Below are 19014 nucleotides of genomic sequence, written 5' to 3' on the forward strand. Positions count from 1 at the left end.
TTTTGGGCTTAAAACAAATGAATCCAAGTGGCCCAAGTCCCAAGAGCCCAATTAATACCAAAAGTTCAGAGTACTCCCAAAATACATTCCCATGATCTGTGGACCAAAGCACTTTGGAGTATAGACCCCACATGTCAGTACCAAAGGTTCACCCATTCTCCGTAAAAAGCCAAAAAAGCGACGGCTTTAACTCTGGTCCGTCGTTATGCGTACGATCATACCATTCCCATTCGCCACTGACACGTGGGGCCCTTCATCGATAACGAAGCGGTGGGTCCCACCTGCCGGTCAAAGGTAAGAAAGCCTCATTCGAACTCACCGCGTCACCGTGACTTTGGCGGCGTGGTTGTCTTCTCTCTCGAATTAAATAAAAATATTTATTAGAAAATGGCAGACGCATACTCCACCCACGCGTACAAACAGCGAGCTCCTCCACCCCGCGACGCCGCGCGCCTCCGCCCAAAACCCTAGCCACCCCGCGTCGCCCGCCTCGGCGCGCCCAAAACCCTAGGGCATCCCGGATCCGAAGCTCCCGGCCCCAATGGCGTCGCCGGACCTGTTCCCGAACGTCTCCTTCTCCCATGTCTCCGTCCCCGCCGCCGCGGGCGCGTCGACGGAGGTCACCGGCGGCGCCACGGCCGTGTTCGGCGGGGACGCGTCCACCGGGGCCCCGCGCCTCAGCCTCGTCTGGTCCGGGGAGACCCAGGCGAAGCACACGCTCGAGATCGATCTCTCTGACGCGCAGGTATTCCTCCGTGATCTCGATGGTTTATGGGGGGAGGTGGAGTGGGAGTGGCGTGGGCTGTAGGGCGTGGCCGCGTTGGTTCGATTCGATTTCATGGTGGGGCTCTGAGAGGTGCCTCTGCTGTTGCCGTGCGATTGGAGGATGAGATTTTGAGTTTTGCAGATATTTAAGCTGGGGCCGACGGAGTGGCTGTGCGTGAGCGGCGAGTCGGAGGCTAAGGACGGTGTGGAGGAGGTACTCTTCAGTAATTTCGCTGTTTTTTTGAGTTATTATGTGCTTTCGTTTGGTCATAATGTACATTCCTCTGTTGGATTTCATATTTCTGATGTGCACTGAGCCTTCCAGTATATAACCAGTCCAATTCCCTGATATACCACGCCTTGAGCTGTATGCCTGTATGGCTGTATCATGCTCAAGCCAATTTTAAGATGATCTCAAGGTTTAATTGTTGCACGGTAGAGGCATACCAACATTTTTCTTTTAAAAGATGGCTCAAAAGAAGATTCAGTGACATTTTAAATCTGGGGCGAAGATGTTGATATTACTAGTTGAATAACATGACACAGTTTGCATTCAAGTTTGTTGTCGGAACACTCTTTCTTTTGGGGGTCATATCTTCATCCAAATCCAACTTAGAGTCTTAGACACATACTAGTTGAAACACCTAAAGAAAAAGGCTGGAGTGTGATATGATCTCTCTCGATACCATCCTATATGTACTAAAAGCAACTTTCTGAAACTGCAAAGGATATGCTCTATGATTGTGAGATGCGAGACATAACTAGAATTTTCCTGCCTATCTGAAAGTCTGACTTATAGAACTCTTGATAGTCTGCTGCCTATTGTTACGTTATAAAGGTGAATTTCCTGCTGACTGCTGTGTCACACTTCTTTGTTGCCATCTGCTAAATAACTCATCGCATAGACTTTCTGATAATGTTGCCTAGAGGTAAAGGTAATATGACAATTTGTAGATCATTGTTTGGCCTTTTCTGTTGGAACTTTCTTGTAGCACATATTAAATGGCTTCATGTTAACTCTCAATTCTTTGAGGCAGAAGTCATATTCAAGAGCAATTAAGGTTGTTCTTAGGACAGAAGCTGAGAGCAAAGCCTTCTATTTAGCTTTTCAACAATGGAAACACCGAGTGATTAGTGGAAAAGCTGGTTTGTCCTTTCATTTCTTGTTTCAGATAATTCCAGTAGCATATTTTGTTGCATTATTTCTGAGTCATCGGCCCATGTTCTCAATGCTAAATTTCAGATTATCATGCATATAGTCAATTACAGCTCTCCATGTCTGTTTTTCTTTAAGTGCCAATAGCTGCCCTTCAATACCAAGTGTTTTTAAGACTAGATAATGTTTTTCACTTTGGTTTGATATATTCTGCTAGCTCTAGTGCTCTACTATCTAATGAAATGCATAATGCCATTTAACTTGCATATTTGGTCGTGCCTGGTCTGATAAAAAAATAATGCTATTAGGAATTTGTAGAAGTAGCATGTTTACTGCTTTATATCTGCACATCCAGTTTTCTTGAAGGATAACTGTAGTTAATGAAATCAAATTACATCATGCATGATTATATTAATGCATGTTATTTTGGAGAACATACATTAATACTTTGCATCATTTCTCTTGGTAGAACTTGGTTATGAGATGCTCATTGTAGCACACCTTTTTGTGCTTCTCTTTGTATTCGTTTCCTTTTTCAAAAGTGTTATTTGTGACGAAGCAAAGTGGCAACTAAGGGACAACATTGACATGTTAATCTCAAAACTTATGCCAACAGTGAAGCCAGAGTCATTAGCCCTTTTTTTTAATGTAAAATGCCATAGATTCTTATTTCAACATATTGCTGCTTCATGGCAGGTGAACCTTTGGAAAATGGATTAATAATTGGTTCTAAAAGCAAATTTGATACAAAAATTGAGGCCTCATCAGCAAAGATGTATTTCCACTACTATGGCCAGTTATTACATCAGCAAAATATGTTGCAAGACTTTGTCAGGACAGGTCAGTATCTCTGGCCTATTGTCAAAAGAGTTAAAATAATGGCATGAAGGTCTCCTTTCTGTATATATGTAATTAGTTTACAACCTTTTACTCCAGGAACATACTATGCTGCTGTAATGGAAAATCGATCCGATTTTGAGGGTCGAGTTGTGGTTGATGTTGGAGCTGGTAGTGGCATTCTTTCATTATTTGCTGCACAGGTACACTCCAACATTCTCCATGACTTTTCTAACTTCTTGTTTTTTATACAAAATAACAGATGATGTTTTATATGTTAATATCAGGCTGGTGCCAGACATGTATATGCAGTTGAGGCATCTGAAATGGCTGAACATGCTCAGCGTCTTATTTCTGGAAACCCATCTCTTGGACAAAGAATAACGGTTCGTTTATGTGCCAGTTTGGTTTGGAACTTCCAGGCTTCCTTTTTGCCCTAAAATTAATCAGTGTCCCCATCATAACTAGGTCATCAAAGGCAAAGTTGAGGAAGTTGAACTTCCAGAGAAAGCTGACATACTTATTTCGGAGCCTATGGGTATGCCTCAATGATAAACTTTCTGGAGCATTTCTTTTCCCAGAGTCACCTGTGGTGTTCCTGCTTTACATCTTATACCCGTTGCACAATCTAATAACCGATTCATTGTGTTTGTATACATATGGATAACTTTCACACTTTGCAGCTAGGTGACGGATAAGTACTAGGTTGCATTGCCATCTGTTAATCCTGTCAAGAAATTGGCTGTCATATTTGTAGACAAACTATCCGTTGTTAGCATCAATGTTCCTTTTAATGGATTGTATGGGTTAAGCACTGGCCATTGGCCAAATGGTGATAGTATATGCGGTATCCACGGTGTTTATTGAATAGTTGAATACCCAATGTAAACTAGCTAATATTTGAAATGTTATATTGTTGTTTGAATTTTGAAATTTGGTATAGGACAATAAACTTGTTTCTGTATCTGCTTATATGTATTATGTAGTGACTTGTTTTGTCTATAATATTTTAGGAACCCTCTTGGTGAATGAAAGGATGCTGGAGTCCTATGTTATAGCTAGAGACAGATTCCTTGTGCCAGGTGGTAAAATGTTTCCAACAACTGGAAGGTAATCTGAACCACTCTGGATATTTATTGGAAGTTCTGCTTCACAAAATCTTTAGGTGTTTGATTAGGATTGTTCACTAAATCATCTGTGCTTACTAAAACGTCAGAATAGATCTATTGGCTAAGTTTTCCAAAAAATAAACTCAGATGCATGGCTTTTTAAGCTACTTTTGGCATTCACAATTACTCACTGATGCCTGATATATTAAATATTTACTAGGATTCATATGGCTCCATTTTCCGATGAATACCTCTATGTTGAAATGGCAAACAAGGTACAGTATTACACTCCGATGAAATCTTTTTCCTAAGTTTACTGCACAATCTTACTATCCAGTGCTTCTAGTGAGGCTATACTAACCTTGTTGTAAATTACTATGTGCAAGTGGGTTGTGAAAACAGTTGGAATTGAATCGAAAATATTCAAAACTGTTGTCCGAAACCATACTTTTTTTTTCTTGAAATGAGAATACAAAATGGTAATGCCAGAAATGGATATGACATTGGAACTTGTTGGAGCGGAAATGTCCAGAACATCAAACTGTAACACCATATGTTTATGTTCACGCGCTTGACCTAGCAACTACGTAAGATGAGTTCAGATACACACTATACAACTTGCAATTTATTGAACACAAAGTAATGAAATACTCCCTTCGTCCCAAAGTATAGCAACCTAGTACTCGACTAGACACCACTTAGTACTATGAACCTAGACAGTCTTCATAGTACTAGGTGGTGTCTAATCGAGTACTAGGTTGTTATACTTTGGGACAGAGGGGGTAACTATCAATTTATTCTCATCTTTGGACCGTTACCCTATCTCTGGATCAACGCCCATAACATCTGACATCCTATATATAGATATTACTGTTTCAAAATTTCCCTGGTTCTTTAAATAGGAGATATTGAGAAATGAATTCTCAACTTGTCCATGCTTTCTGTCAACTGTATAGCACAGTACCAAAGTGAGAATGTGTCCATTTCCCCCACTTATACCTTGTCTTAACACAAAGATAAGCAGCTCTTCTGTGTATTTTCTGAAAAAAGAAAATGCACACTTATTCCTAGCTTTTATGTGTTTTTAGCACATCATTTGCTCTATGCGAAAATCTCATATTTTCGTATGATGATGCTGGTGGGGGGTTAAAGCCACCTTGTGGTCACTTCCTATTTATTCTCATGTTGTTGAGCAAGTATATTATCCTTGCTGAAAGTATGTTATTTCAATCCTAAGTGTTTCTTTAGTTTGACACATTATATTTTGGTTGTGTGTCTCTGCAGGCTCTCTTCTGGCAGCAGCATAACTTTTTTGGTGTTGATCTTACACCTTTGCATGGTTCAGCATTCCAGGGGTATTTTTCACAGGTATCTCATCCCTTTTCTTTTCAACTTTTGACTAGAAAGTACCTCAATTCAAAAACAACAATAAATAGTTCAATGCACTCTTACTGGCACCTAATCTTTCAATTAGCCACCTGTATTCCAGTTCCAGTGGTTAATGCCAAGAATTGAACCCCGAGAATGGCTATTACTTAAGTAATTCTATATAACCCATGACTGCATTGTTGATCAGAGTGACTACTGACTAGTTATCAAATCTAAACGCCCCTGCAATTCTCATGCAGCCTGTGGTGGATGCATTCGATCCAAGATTATTGGTTTCTCCGCCTACGTTTCATACGCTTGATTTCACTACCATGAAGGTAAATATTTCTTTATTGGTGATGAGACTGAAACTACAGGTAATTTTTCTGTATTGTTTCTCCCTGCAAAATGAAGCATTCTTTTCTTTCTTTGCCAGGAAGAGGAGCTTTACGAGATTGACATTCCCCTAAATTTTGTGGCCTCTGTTGGCACTAGGGTGCATGGGCTAGCTTGTTGGTTTGATGTATTGTTCAATGGGAGGTCAGTGCTATATCGGTTTATTTGAGTCTATATTGTCTCTTGTCTGCTTCTACCCGCTACAATCTGTGTGTTTTACTGCAGCACTGTCCAGAGGTGGCTTACCACTGCTCCAGGCTCCCCTACGACTCACTGGTATCAACTACGATGCATACTTTCACAGCCATTATATGTCATGGCAGGACAAGAAATAACAGGACGACTTCATCTGGTAGCCCACAGTGCACAAAGCTACACGATATACTTGACGATGTCAGGTTGGGCATTTTCTATTTCGTTTGTTATCAGTTTTTTTCCCTCTATTGCACTTGAAGCTGATGGTTCTTGCTCTTTTGGTTATTTTCTGGAAGCTAAAATGTGGGGTGAGGGGGCAGAACAAGGTGGCATCCTGCAGACATCCACAGCCAAACTTGAACTCAAGGAGCCATACTACAGGCTGTCTCAACCACAACCATATGTGATGCAACAAGACCAGCAGCAGCAGCAGTTACCATCTTTGCAGCCACAGGTAAGTTGTTTTCTATTAGGTATTTGAAGAACAACGGGGATGTTTGTTTAATATTTATTTTCATGCAGTACATCTTATGCTTATATCTGCATCTTGCATAACACTGGCAACACCAGAAAAATCACCATATTATGTCTCATTTCCTGCAAGGCACATAATCCTGTACTTGAAGTACCTATGTTACTGCCTACTGTATTTGACTGTATGGAGACGGTTAGATAATTGCTTACTCTGGGCTTTTTAATCTTGTTAGTAATGTGCTTACACAATACAACAAACGCGAGATAAATATACTTCAAGTTCAAGAGTTAATATGGAAAAAATAATTATTATTCTTAATTTTAGAAATTATATACATGACCACATAAACAATGGGGGTTGGGCCCACCATTCGACACAAATGCAAAGAATACATGTTCCACAAATACTCAGTATACACATGCAAAGAAACACATGATTACAAAATATATTGCAGATAACACACATGTACATATAACTAGCCACAGAATATCATAATGGGGGATGGTATTGGTTTTAAGGAGTAAACATCAGAAGTATTGGTATTCTTACCTGAATTACTTGCGAGATCTAATCGAAACACATATATGCAAATGTGCGATAATAAGTTGGTACAGGTATTTTGATTACCAATAGTTATGTTTAATTGCATTACAGAGTCCTCTCTGGGACTATCACTACGGACAAGATTAGTTGTCTGGCCTCAGCTATTGAACATTGGCAAGAATAGCAGGTACACAGTTTTTAGGGTGACATACATGGAATGCTTGTTTGCAAGGCTTTTCGGAACAATAAACTTCATTATAAATTGAATTAAATTTGAAAAGAGTTTTCAAAGGGCATTTAAACTTTCAAACTGTACTTGTTAGCAAAATTTTACTGCTGATGCATGGACTTGATTTTATGTATTTCCTTGATAGATCTAACATTCGTACTGCAAACAGGGATCTGAGCAGCAGATGCAAGATGGTCTTAGCCCTAGTATAACGATTGAACCAGACCAAGACTCGGCGGCCTTCACTAGATAGCTCGTAAGCCGGAGTTGCTTCAGGCAAACAACTCCAGGCCTGTACAACAGTATGCTCCTACCTGATGTTGCTAGGCGTTAGCTGTCAGTGGCTAACATTGCATTCGTTGTGTACGAGAGGTTGTGCAGCTGTAGCTAATTGTGCTCGTGTCTGCACCGTTATTTAAAGGGGGTCAAATACAATAAGTGTATCTGTTTGCAGGAAAAGCTCAACGACAAAGGCGTCTAACTAGAACGATTGTTGTGTATGTTCTTATGTATTATTGTTTTATTTAATTTAAAAATGGTTGGTCGATCAACTGATGGTCTGATGCTGAACGCCGGTGCTCTTTGTTATGTGCCGCATTCGCTTGGATGGAACCTCACGCTCAACGTCTGAGATTAATAGTTCTTGATTAGCCATGAAATGTATGGTGCGAACTGCGAACTATGGTTTTCTTTCGATCATACTGTATACGGAGTATGCTTCTATTGAAGTGGATGTGGATCCGATCTAGATGCGCGGATGGATGTTTTTTCCCCTGACAACACAAGGCAGGTTGTCCTGGCACTGCCCGACAGTACCTGCAGGAGATTGGCGGCTAGCGTGGCTGTGCCTCACTTCCCCTGCCTGCCTGGAGCGCCTTGATGTATTTAGCGATGTGAAACCATTTTCTCCCTGAGTTCAGGATCCCCATCAGAATGGCCATTGAGGAAAGAGAGCAGCTGAGAATTCTTTGCATCACGCACGTCAGTTCTTGATCAGCGTGGCGGCTACGGAAGTACTACTACTTCTAGCCGGCCTGCGTTTTCACCAGCCTACTTCTTTCCATCGATATCCTTGTGCTGGCACCGCGGCCGTCAAGTCATTGGTGAACAACCCCGAAGAATCTGTCTTGAGAAAAGAACACCATCAAATGCATACTCGTTGCTTTATAACTGAATCGTTCAAATCTGCAGCTTAATGTTGAAGCAAGCTAGCCATGGTCACTCACAAATGATTGATAGAAATTTCTAGAAGCTAGAATCGACATCAGCAAATCACCGGCATGACCCACCTCGGCCGTCCATCCTCAACCATCCCGCACACAGATCAACGAGTAAAAGATGGCGCCTGTAGGAGACGTGGACAGGGCCCCGCCTCCACGTGTCCCTCACGCGAGCCACGACGTGGCGGACCCGCTCCAGAGCATTCTCGCGGCCGCGTCCCAACGGCCCAGATCGACCCGCACCCCTCGCATCGGACGGCCGTGCGGAGCTCCTCGTCGCCTATATACCCACCTCCTCCCGATCCTTCCGTTTCCTCCCCGCTTGAAGGGAAAGTAAGAAAGAAAGAAAAGAAAAAAAAAAGGAAAATCGTGTCTCGTCTCGTCTCGTCTTCGTCTCCCCCGATTCCCGAGCAGCTTCTCGAAACCCTCGCGGCCTCGATTCCGGCGATGGCGGAGCCCAACCCGCAAGTGGTAGGCGCGATTCGTTGTGGCTTGTTGGTTTCGAATTGATGCTGGTTTTGGGGGTGGAATTTGGTGCTGATTTGGTTCCGATTTTGGGGGTTTTGGTTTGGTTTGGTTTGGTTTTGCAGGAGAGGGAGGTGGAGGTGGAGGAGGTGAGGAGGCCGAAGCTGAGGTACTTGGAGTTCGTGCAGGTGGCGGCAGCGCAGGCGACGATCTGCCTCGCGGGGCTCTACGCGCTTGCCAAGGACCACGCCGGCCCGCTCCGCCCCGGCGTCGACGCCGTCGAGTCCGCCGTCAAGGGCGTCGTCGGCCCCGTCTACGGCCGCTTCCATGGCGTCCCCCTCGACGTCCTCGCCTTCGTCGACCGCAAGGTAGCCCCAGCCCCCTCTTTCGCCGTTGCTAACGGTTGCCGACTTGGCGTTGTCCCGCGAGACGAACGAGCGGTGGCGCGGCTCGCTCGCTCGCTCGCCGGCCGAGGTGGCCGCGCTTGCGGCGGCGCACGCTAGAACGGGATGGGCGCCGTGCCCTATCTGGCGCCGCTAGATTTTTTTCGGGTGCGGTGCATGATTGCTCCGACGCGGGCCCTACGATGGCGTGGGTGGTCATTTTCTTGGTGCGCGTGATGTAGCTGGGGCCTACAGGGGTGGGCAATCTGTGGTGGAGAATTCGTCCCCGTACGGGATTCCCGTGGTGGTGCATCGAATCCGGCCCCCATGGTAGATTCCTTATTAGATTCCGGCGCATTCTAGCACTTGGCGGAGTCTCCGAGGTGATGAACAGGTCCTAGTTTGGCAGTTGGCAACGAACCTGCCGACGAACTCCAAAGTTGATTCCAATTTGATTTCAGTGTTCTTAGTTGGCAATATAGAATTTGACTTTGAGGATTGGCTTGCAGTAGAGTTCGGTGCTTGTAGGAATTTAGGAAGAACGGTAGAAATGTGGTGGTATAGTCCATTTGACTGATTCCACTCAGTGTTCTTTCTTGTCGATAAATAATTTGATTTTTGAGTATTGCTTCTGGTAGCTTTCGGTGCTAATTGATGCAAGAATATGGAGGCACGGTAGAAATTGGGTTCAGCGTGTTCATTTTAAATTGATTCCGAATTTCCGATTCGATTTCACTGTGTTCTTGCTTGGCAATACATAATTTGATACTGAGTATTGCTTCTGGTAGCTTTGGGTGCTAATTGATGCAAGAATTTGGAGGCACGGTAGAAATTGAGTTCAGCGTGTTCATTTTAAATTGATTCCGATTTGATTTCAATGTGTTCTTGCTTGGCAATACATAAGTTGATACTGAGGATTGCTTGTGGTAGAATTCGGTGCTAATTCTTGTAGGTATTTGGAAGCACGGTAGAAATTATTATGTGTTCTTGCTAACGGAGGTGTAACCATAAATTGCAGGTGGATGACACGGTGCAAGAGCTGGACCGACACCTCCCGCCGACGCTGAAGGCCGCCTCCGCCAAGGCTTGCGCGGTGGCCCGCGGCGTGCCGGACGTGGCGAGGGAGCTCACCGCGGAGGTGCAGCAGTCGGGCGTCACCGGCGCCGCGCGCGTCGCGTACGCCAAGGTCGAGCCCGTGGCCAAGGGCGTGTACGGCAGGATCCAGCCGGCGGCCAAGGACCTCTACGTGCGCTACGAGCCGGCGGCGGAGCACCTCGCCGTCTCCACCTGGCGCTCGCTCAACAACCTGCCGCTGTTCCCGCAGGTGGCGCAGATCGCCGTGCCCACCGCCGCCTACTGGGCCGAGAAGTACAACAAGGTGATCGCCGCCGCGGCCGACAAGGGTTACACCGGAGCACAGTACCTCCCCGCCATCCCCACCGAGCGCATCGCCAAGGTTTTCGGCGAGTTATCGCCGGAGGCCCAGCCGTCGAAGAGCGAGTCGGCGAAGACCCAGTAGGTGAGGTCACCGCGCCTGAAGGTGAGAGGTAGCCTTCGCCTGAAGTCCTGAACTGAATAAGTAAGAGTGGGGCGCTTATGGCAGCAGAAAAATGGTGTTTTAGATGTATGCATGTGACGACATTTTCGTGGATGATGATGTTCTACTTAGCTCTTTTACTTTGTGTTGTGGCGTACGTTTAATCCTCCTGGTTTTGTATAAAAGCTGTGGTTGATGTCGCAATCTTTTAGCTAATCCAGTGCAATTAGGCTTGAACTTTCTGTTGCTATCTCGGTTGCTGTCGATGCAGGTAAGCAGGTTCTATTGGCTACTAGCTTAGAATCCTTTGGCGATTCCTGCCCATTGTATCTGCTAGACTACTGCCACTGCTAGTCTGTTTAAGCTGTAGAGGCTACTAGAGCGCTCTGTTGTGGTGTCGTTTTGCTCCGGCGTCGCAGGTGTCGTATTAGTTCCGATAAAATTATCCGCGATTTGTGTCCTGAAAACGTTGTGTTATCTCCTGTCTGTCTGTCGCTCTCAGAGGCTGCGTCATTTAGAAGATGTACTGCCTTCTTGCTTGATGAAGTATCTTTGCTAAGATGGCGATCGTCCGCGTGTCGTCTGTTTACTGGATCAAGGGAGACCAGGGACCCTGGCTGGACCCCGTGCAAGCCACACTCACGGCACACCCCAATCTCCCTGATAGGGTTAATTTGATCCATGCCACTGCAAATTTGGCTATTCAGAAAAATACCATTACAATTTGTCTATTTGTAACCGTGCCATTGAAGTTTTGCAGAAATTAGAACCGTGCCACTCCCGTCATGATTTCCATCTATCCCCTCCTTTTCCGTCTTCTCCGTTACAGCGCGCAGCACGGATCGCCGCCGCCGCCTCAATCAGCCACCACACCTCGGCCTTGGGCCTTGAGCTCCGCCGCACCGTCGCACGTTGGCCTCGGGCTGTGCCGCCGAGCCGTCCTCGGCTTGCTGCGCCGCTCCTCGCCGGCCACCGCAGGGCCGCGCGGCCACGCCCCACCGCCATCCACACCTCGCCGGCCACCGCAAGGTCGTGGCGCCGCCCAACCTCGTCGTGCCCTCGTCGGGCTGCGCCACCGTCGCCTAGCTTCGTCCGCATCACGCCGCCGGCCATGCCAAGCCAGGAAAGAAGAAATCGAAGAAAAGAGAAAGAGAAAAGGAGAATCGAAGAAATCGGCGACTCTGTCGCAACCTGCGGCGGCGGCGGCAAGCACGGCGTCTGCGCGGCTTCACACGTCGGCGCAACTGGTGGCGTCGTCGCCGGAGACATGGCTGAAGTCGAGCTTTGTGTAGGCTGTACCCCTCCTTCCAGTCATCCAGCACCAAGTAGAGATGGCGTCGGCGCCGGCTGTGCTCGTCGCAGCTGTAGCTATGGAGGCAGCGGGAGTAGTAGTGGCTACCACCTGTGTCGCTCGAGGTGGCGTACGCATGTACGCGACGGCGGCGAACACATGGTCCGGCTCACGCCGCCGCGAGCGGAAGCGGAGACGACGAAGCCGTCGCCGCTGCTGCCGACTGCTCGCCGGCGGAGAATGGATCGTAGCATGGAAGCTAGATCAATTTTGTGAAACTAATTAACTCGTGCAATTAACTCGCCGGCGGAGAATGGATCGCAGCATGGTCCATCGCCGAGCTTAATCGCCGCCACTGCCGACGCCCATCTCCTGCTCCCGCCGCCTATCTGCGCGTCCACACCTCACCGGCGGCGTCGGTCTCGGCGCTAGAGCCAAGGAGGCGGTGGTGCGTGGGGACGAGGCCGTGAGGCCGGTGGAGGAGGGCGTGGGGTTCCTCGACCAAGGCTGTCAGCGGCAGCCGCGTGCGGTGGCTGACTGAGGTGGCGGTGGTGCGCTGCGACGGAGAAGATGGAAAAGGAGGGGATAGATGAAAAATGTAACGGGAGTGGCACGGTTCTAGTTTTTTAAAAATTTTAATGGCATAGTTACGAATAGACGAATTGTAATGGCATTTTTCTGAATAGCCAAATTTGCAGTGGCATGGATCAAATTAATATGGCTGGGTACCCGGCTCCATTTGCCTTCAAAAACTCCGAACGGGCCACTGGTTTCGGTCCGATCGAGTTGTCGGCCCAGAGCCCCGGAATCACGGAGTAGGGTAAGCTACTGGCCCAGTGGCCTTTACAGGGCTCCACTGTAGGAATAAGTTCACTTGACGTCCCTCAAATTGTTGCGGAGTGAAATTCACTTAAGGTCCCTCAACTCCGGAACCAGTGCAAATAAGGTCCCGAGACGTTTGATCAGTGGCTTAGGCTGATTTGGTGCCTACGTGGCACTTATCAAAAAAAAATATGGGACCCACATGTCAGCGAGTGTACGCTTCAAAACAAGAAATGCCGTGGGACCCACCACACCCCTCTCTTTCCTCTCTTCTCTCCTTCTCCCCCTCTCTCTCTCGTTGGTTCCCCCGCCACTCTACTCAATCCACCTCAATCGTCGGCCAACCAACCGCCACCGTCGAACCCTCTCACCTCCCCACTTTGGGATTCTGGCCTTTGCCTCTCCGGTGTCCAAACCTACCCACCCACCACCCACCCCGATGTGCTTGCTTACCGCTCAGTTCCCCCAACCCCTGTAGCTAGTGTCTGGCACCAATGTCCACTCCCCTTCTAGCCTCTGCAGCAGCTGTTGTCCCAGAAAGGGAGAGAGAGAGGAGGAGGAAAGGGCGGCGTGCGATGATGACAATGAGGAGGATGACTTGGGCAAGCCAGAGATCTGCTGCCAGCACTCCCAAGCAAGGTCCACACGCAGGTCGGCGCCCTCCACCGGTGCTTCTCCTGGCACCATGCCTACTGCACCGCCGCCAAGCGCGCCACCAACGTCCTTATGGAACTCGCCAAAAAGGATAAGCGCACCCATCCTGAACCCTCGCTGCACCGCGTCGATTCGCGGTTTTCCATGCCTGGCTTCAAGTCATGAGCTTAGGGGTTGAGGGGAGGGGGGTTTTGGATGTGTTTTTCCTTTGCAGAGGAGGTTGCGAACGTGATCATAAAGGGCAGCGCCATGCCCGCCTTGGTGTTCCACCTCAAGGGTCCACCCGCCGTGGTGGCGATGTAGAAAAAGCAACAAGCTCGGCCCATTCAAGCATGAGAGAGAGGGTCGCAAGTTACCCTTCTCTTCGTTGGGCGCCGCCCTCTACGATATATTGGCCGCCCTCCTCTCCTGTGGCCACCAGCCACCGCCCTTCTCCTCGTCACCCATCACGTCATTCTTTCTGTCGGTCGTCGCCCTAGAGGGGATAGGGAGGAAGGGAGAGGGAGAGGGAGAGAGAGGAGAAGAGAGAGGGGAAGGGAAGAGAGTAGTAGGAAAGTGCTAGTCAATAACATGTGGGCCCATAATGATCTCGCGCTGACTTATTAGCTTGCCACATCTGATTCGCCTAGTACTTTAGGTGATCCAGTTTTACAAATTGAGGAACCCGTTATATCTTTTTTTTTGGGGCAATTGTGTTGTTGACCCTGTTTTGATACCTAATTTCCAATTTGACCTTGTTTTTTAAAATTTGCTCATTTGACCCTTTTTTCACAAATGAAGATCAAACTTGACCCTATTCTGTAAAGGCAATGTAACGGTGTTAGTTCATAACAAAAATGCCATTTATGCTCTTACTTATTTGACCCTACTTTATTAAAAGATTTTTTTTATTTTTCTAGGTTTGACAAATCGATGTTAGATTTGACAAATTTTGACATGGGTTTGATATAGGTTTGACAAATTGTCTTAGATTTGATAAAATTTTGCCAGCATCAAACTCAAACTGTACAAGGGAAAAAACACATGTAGACATGTAGTTATGGCATGCCCGAAGGATCAGGCTCGACGGCCATCTCCCACATCCACGTGTTGTGGCTGCCGCAGCTCCTACGTGCCGCCGTGCAGCAGCAGCACCTGCGCGTCGCTGTCGCAGCTGCACCTGCGCGTCGTCACCACCGCACGTCCTGCCGCCGCCGCCGAAGCCCTCACCGCGCGCCGCCGCCGCAGCCCCCTCCATGCGCCGCCTCCGCCGAACCCTAGCCGCGCCGTTGAGATCTGAGAAGACCTGGGATGAGTGGACGGCACCGGGTGAAAATTTTGGGGATATGATTGATTTTGTACTCTGGGGCATTTTAGTCAGTTTAGAATATAAAATGATTTATTTTCTGTTTCGTAAATAAACTTTAACGGTGTAGTGAAAACAAGGTCAGACGGCAGTTCCGATTTTAAAAAGCAGAGTTAAATGGGCAAAGTTAAAAAATTAGGGTCAAATTAGTAGTTAGACTTCAGAATAGGGTCAAATGAGCAATTGTCCTTTTTTTTTGTTTTAGGGATAAATTTCAGATTGAAAAAAGTACGAATTACTCCCCGAACTATTACGGTTGTACGATTTACCCCCTAAACTACAATACCGGACATTTGACACCCCCAAACACTTAAAACTGGCTAAATTTCCACCCTAAGTCGAAGCGGTTTTCAGCTTACGTGGCACACACGTGACGATACAGTGAAAAAAACAAATATAAAAAGGTGGGGCCCAGCTGTCAGCACCTTTTTTTCCTCTCCTTCTCTTCCCCCTCTCTCTCGGTGAACAACTAAACACTGCGAGCGGCGGGCGGGCGAGGAGCCGACGCTGACGGGCGGCCGGCGGCGGGTGAGGAGCTGAGGCTGGAGGTTAACGGGCACGGAGGCGGCGGCGGGCGGCCGCGGAGGCGGCTGCGGACGAGGAGCAGACACCGACGGGCGGCCGACGGCGGGGATGGCTGCGGACAGCGGGCGGGCGAGGAATCGACGCCGACGGGCGGCCGGTGGCGGAGATAGCTGCGGACGGCGGGATAGGAGCCGAGGCTGGAGGCGGGCGGGCGCGGAGGCGGCTGCGGGCAGCGGGCGAGGAGCCGAGGCCGACGGCGGGCTGAGCAGGCTGCGCCGATCCTTCATCCCGCGAGCTGAGCAGGGGGGCGCCGCCGTCGTCTGTCCAGCTGCTTCCGCCGCATCCCGGTGAGCACCCATCCGCCACGCACCCATCTCCACGCAGGCCGGTGGAGGAGTTCGTTGCCGCCGTGGACCTCGCCGGCGAGTGGCGCGGCGAGAGATTCTTGCCGGTGATGTTCACCAACGGGTGCTCCCTGGTGGTCTGCTGGAGATGATGAGGACGACGAAGGTGATCAGCGGCGGCGGATACGCACACAACGACCCGGTGTTCGGCCGCCACGGCGCGCTGTACATGGTGCCGTACGTCCGCCGCGACATGCTCATCACCGATAACCACCTGCCTCTCCTCCTCCTCCAGAAGCTCGTCGCCGTCGAGACCGGCAAAGAAGCCCAAAGAAATGGTAATGGACACCATTGATATTGATCGATCTCTCTTCCACCATTGCTAGCTATAAGCTCACCATTAACGGATTACTTGAAAAAGGGTGACATCGAGTATGAAGTGAACAAAATGGTGCTGAGGTTCATCTGGCCTCGTGCAAGATGCCGCCGGCGAAGGAACACCGGGCGCTCCACCCGCTCGACTTGTTCCGCAAGAGTTTGCTCAGTGGCCAGCACCATAGACCACGCGGTGACCGGGGCAGAGGCGGCGGCGCCGCCGCCAGGAGAGATGACCGCCGCCACGACGACGACGAGGAGGAGGCCAACGGCGGCATCATCCGGTCGGCGGCGGAGCTCTACGAGGCGGGCATCCGGTTCAGGCGTCCTCATCATTTTACGGTTCAGGCGTCCTCATCATCTGGTCGGCGGTGGAGCTCTACGAGGCGAGAGAAGAGAGAGGAGAGGGAGGAAGATGGAAAGATGAGTATGACATGTGGGACCCATATTTTTTTAATAAATAAGGTGCTGACTGGTTGCCACGCGTACGCCATGTAGGACAAAACCGCGTTGGATAGGGTCGAGGGGGGTAATTCGTCCGGTATTGAAAATTCAGGGTGAATAATATCTGGTTTTCAAGTTTAGGGGGGTAATTCGGCCGACCATGATATTTTAGGGGCATAATTCGTACTTTTTCCTTTCAGATTCGATGACAAAATGACATACCTATATGAACTTATTCCTCCATTGTATGTAGGCCAGCTTCCAATCCGCCAATTGCAGGCTTGCAAGGTGCAGCGGTTCCTCGACGTTGTTATTGGGCTTCTTGGTTAGCTGGTGATCATGAGGACTAGCGTGGTTGGGACTTGGGAGGGGAGGCGGTGATGACAAACTGCATGCGAAGAGCGGAATACTACTCTGTCAAAAAACGAATTCTTAGTTTGTGTCCAGCCTTCCAGGTTCATAGGTAGTATTATTTTTTTTTTTTGGACGGAGGGGTAGACAAGAGGGATAGGTAAAAGAGTTTGCACGAATTTCAATGCAATTATTGCCGCTAAAATGGTGGCTTGTTATTTTTTCAGTAACCAATAATTATACAGTGTCCTTAGTATTTTGAAAACGGGGGAGTTAGCTACTACTAGCTGGACGATCTGTCCTTAGAAGAACCAAATTATACTTCAGGAAGCGTAGCTTAGCTCTCACAAGCGATACAACTACAAGCGATAAGGGGCTGGACCTCATCGCGCACACTCGCGTGGCGTACGTCGGTCCCCGCTGACGATACGTGCAGATTGACAAGCCTTTCGACGCCACGCCGCGCAGCGAGTAAATAAATACAGTACTCCCCACCAACCTGCTACTCCACTCTCTTCTCTCTTGACAGCAGTACAGGGATCGATGGAACAACGCCGAACACGTGCGATCTACAGGTGGTGGTGTAGCTAGCTAGCTGGGCTGGTCAAGTCGGCTGGCGTACACCGTCCGCCCCAAATACTGCTACTCCAACGCAACGCTCCGTGATGGGAGACGGCGCGATTTCCCAACACCGAAAAAGCGTTAAAATAGCTGGGTGTTCGGTGGTGGGCTATGTTTGCACACACAACCATGACGCATGTTGCGCTCCACTGTTCCTGTTTCCGCCGCACCTTTTCAATCAGATGATCATGACGCCTCGGCCGACGACCTCTCATCTCCGTGCGTACTGTACTCGCCTAGCCAGGTACGTACTACTCCCCGTCCCATAATATAAGAGATTTTGATTTTTTCTTCTAACGTTTAACCACTCGTCTTATTTAAAATTTTTTGAAATTATTAATTATTTTATTTGTGACTTACTTTATTATCTATAGTACTTTAAGCACAAATTTTCGTTTTTTATATTTAAAAAAAAATTGAATAAGATGAGTGGTCAAACGTTGCAAGCAAAAACTAAAAATCCCTTATATTGTGGGACTGAGGGAGTAGTACTTTAAAATACATGCTGTGTTTAGTTCACACTAAAGTTGGAAGTATGAAAAAAAACTTTGAAACTAAACAGGGTTACAGTAGGTTATGTTTTTCTTCATCCTAGTTTCACAGTAGTGTTTTCACTTTAGACTGTGTTCGAGAGTTAAACAAAAACAAGAAAACAACATCATTTTTCACACGCTCTTTTCAAACTGCTAATCGGTATATCTTTTTTTAAAAAAAACTTTCAATAGAAAAATTGTTTTGTGTATCTTTTTAAAAATTCATTTTTTAGGTTTAAAATAATTATTAGTTACACACTAATAACTTACTCCCTCCATACTCGTAAAGGAAGTCGTTTTGGACATCGACAAGGTCTCCAAAACACAACTTTGACTTCTTGTTTCTATAAAAATATCTTTTTGAAAAGTTATATATGTATACTTTTATAAAAGTATTTTTCAAGACAAATCTATTCATATAATTTTCACATTTTCAAACTCAATAACTTGAGAGTTATTTATGATTTATATTCCCCAAGGTTTGACTTAAACGACTTTCTTTATGAGTACGGAGGGGTACCTCGTTTTGTGTATCTTTTTTATTTCTCTTCTTAAACATAGCCTATCAAGTAGTAAGCTGTGTTTGAAAGTTACACTTTAAACTCGTGGCCCATTGATCAGGTAGGCTAGGGTTAAAAAAAAACCAAAGCATGGAAAACCTTCTCTTTTATCTCACAGTCACAGCGGTGTGCATGAGCTCGAGCATGTGGATTGCATGAGCAAAGAGGCTTGGAGTCAAGGTCGAGATTGTGGCAAGGTCAAGGTCGAGGTCAAGCCACGGGAAGAGGACAACGATAATGCCAACAGAAGACAAAGCTAGCAGAGAACGAGCCCATGGCTGATCCCACCGGTGCGATGGGGGCGATGTAGTGTAGGCAGAGGTCAAGCTCGGGTTCCACCTACTCAGGCTCCGCTGACGTTGACCCTGCGCTCAGGATCCGCCGCCATCTACCCCCTAGATGCACCATCCTAGCTCGAGGTCGAGGTCAACCTCCCCTATTGCTAATTCTGGGTTGCTCAAGCTCTACCTC

General features: G+C 47.6%; 2 protein-coding genes across 3 annotated transcripts; both read left to right on the plus strand.

Moving 5' to 3' along the window:
* Positions 1–399: 399 nt before the first annotated feature.
* LOC4344248 (probable histone-arginine methyltransferase CARM1) lies at positions 400–7619 on the plus strand. 2 transcript variants are annotated; one of them, NM_001422282.1, is made up of 16 exons: positions 400–745; positions 908–979; positions 1803–1911; positions 2618–2761; positions 2858–2961; positions 3046–3144; positions 3227–3296; positions 3772–3868; positions 4088–4142; positions 5152–5235; positions 5496–5573; positions 5672–5775; positions 5857–6029; positions 6123–6280; positions 6956–7031; positions 7243–7619. In NM_001422282.1, the coding sequence occupies exons 1-15, from the start codon at positions 542–544 to the stop codon at positions 6989–6991; spliced, it is 1587 nt and encodes a 528-aa protein (NP_001409211.1). In that variant the 5' UTR covers positions 400–541; the 3' UTR covers positions 6992–7031; positions 7243–7619. The 2 variants fall into 2 exon arrangements, with proteins under 2 accessions (NP_001409211.1, NP_001409210.1); NM_001422281.1 differs by lacking the exon at positions 6956–7031.
* Positions 7620–8607: 988 nt separating this feature from the next.
* LOC4344249 (REF/SRPP-like protein At3g05500) lies at positions 8608–11141 on the plus strand. The gene is made up of 3 exons (NM_001422283.1): positions 8608–8764; positions 8884–9126; positions 10160–11141. The coding sequence occupies exons 1-3, from the start codon at positions 8741–8743 to the stop codon at positions 10658–10660; spliced, it is 768 nt and encodes a 255-aa protein (NP_001409212.1). The 5' UTR covers positions 8608–8740; the 3' UTR covers positions 10661–11141.
* Positions 11142–19014: the final 7873 nt, after the last annotated feature.

The sequence above is a fragment of the Oryza sativa genome, chromosome 7, assembly GCF_034140825.1.
Source record: "Oryza sativa Japonica Group chromosome 7, ASM3414082v1".
NCBI lineage: Eukaryota > Viridiplantae > Streptophyta > Magnoliopsida > Poales > Poaceae > Oryza > Oryza sativa.

Excerpts from the sequence above, each read along its gene's own strand:
- LOC4344248 (NM_001422281.1), top strand. The coding sequence starts at position 542 with ATGGCGTCGCCGGACCTGTTCCCGAACGTCTCCTTCTCCCATGTCTCC. Across the intron at positions 3,297-3,771 it reads ACTTATTTCGGAGCCTATGG|GAACCCTCTTGGTGAATGAA; the intron begins GTATGCCTCAAT and ends ATAATATTTTAG. Across the intron at positions 6,281-7,242 it reads TACCATCTTTGCAGCCACAG|GGATCTGAGCAGCAGATGCA; the intron begins GTAAGTTGTTTT and ends TACTGCAAACAG.
- LOC4344249 (NM_001422283.1), top strand. The coding sequence starts at position 8,741 with ATGGCGGAGCCCAACCCGCAAGTG. Across the intron at positions 8,765-8,883 it reads CGGAGCCCAACCCGCAAGTG|GAGAGGGAGGTGGAGGTGGA; the intron begins GTAGGCGCGATT and ends TTGGTTTTGCAG. Across the intron at positions 9,127-10,159 it reads TCGCCTTCGTCGACCGCAAG|GTGGATGACACGGTGCAAGA; the intron begins GTAGCCCCAGCC and ends CATAAATTGCAG.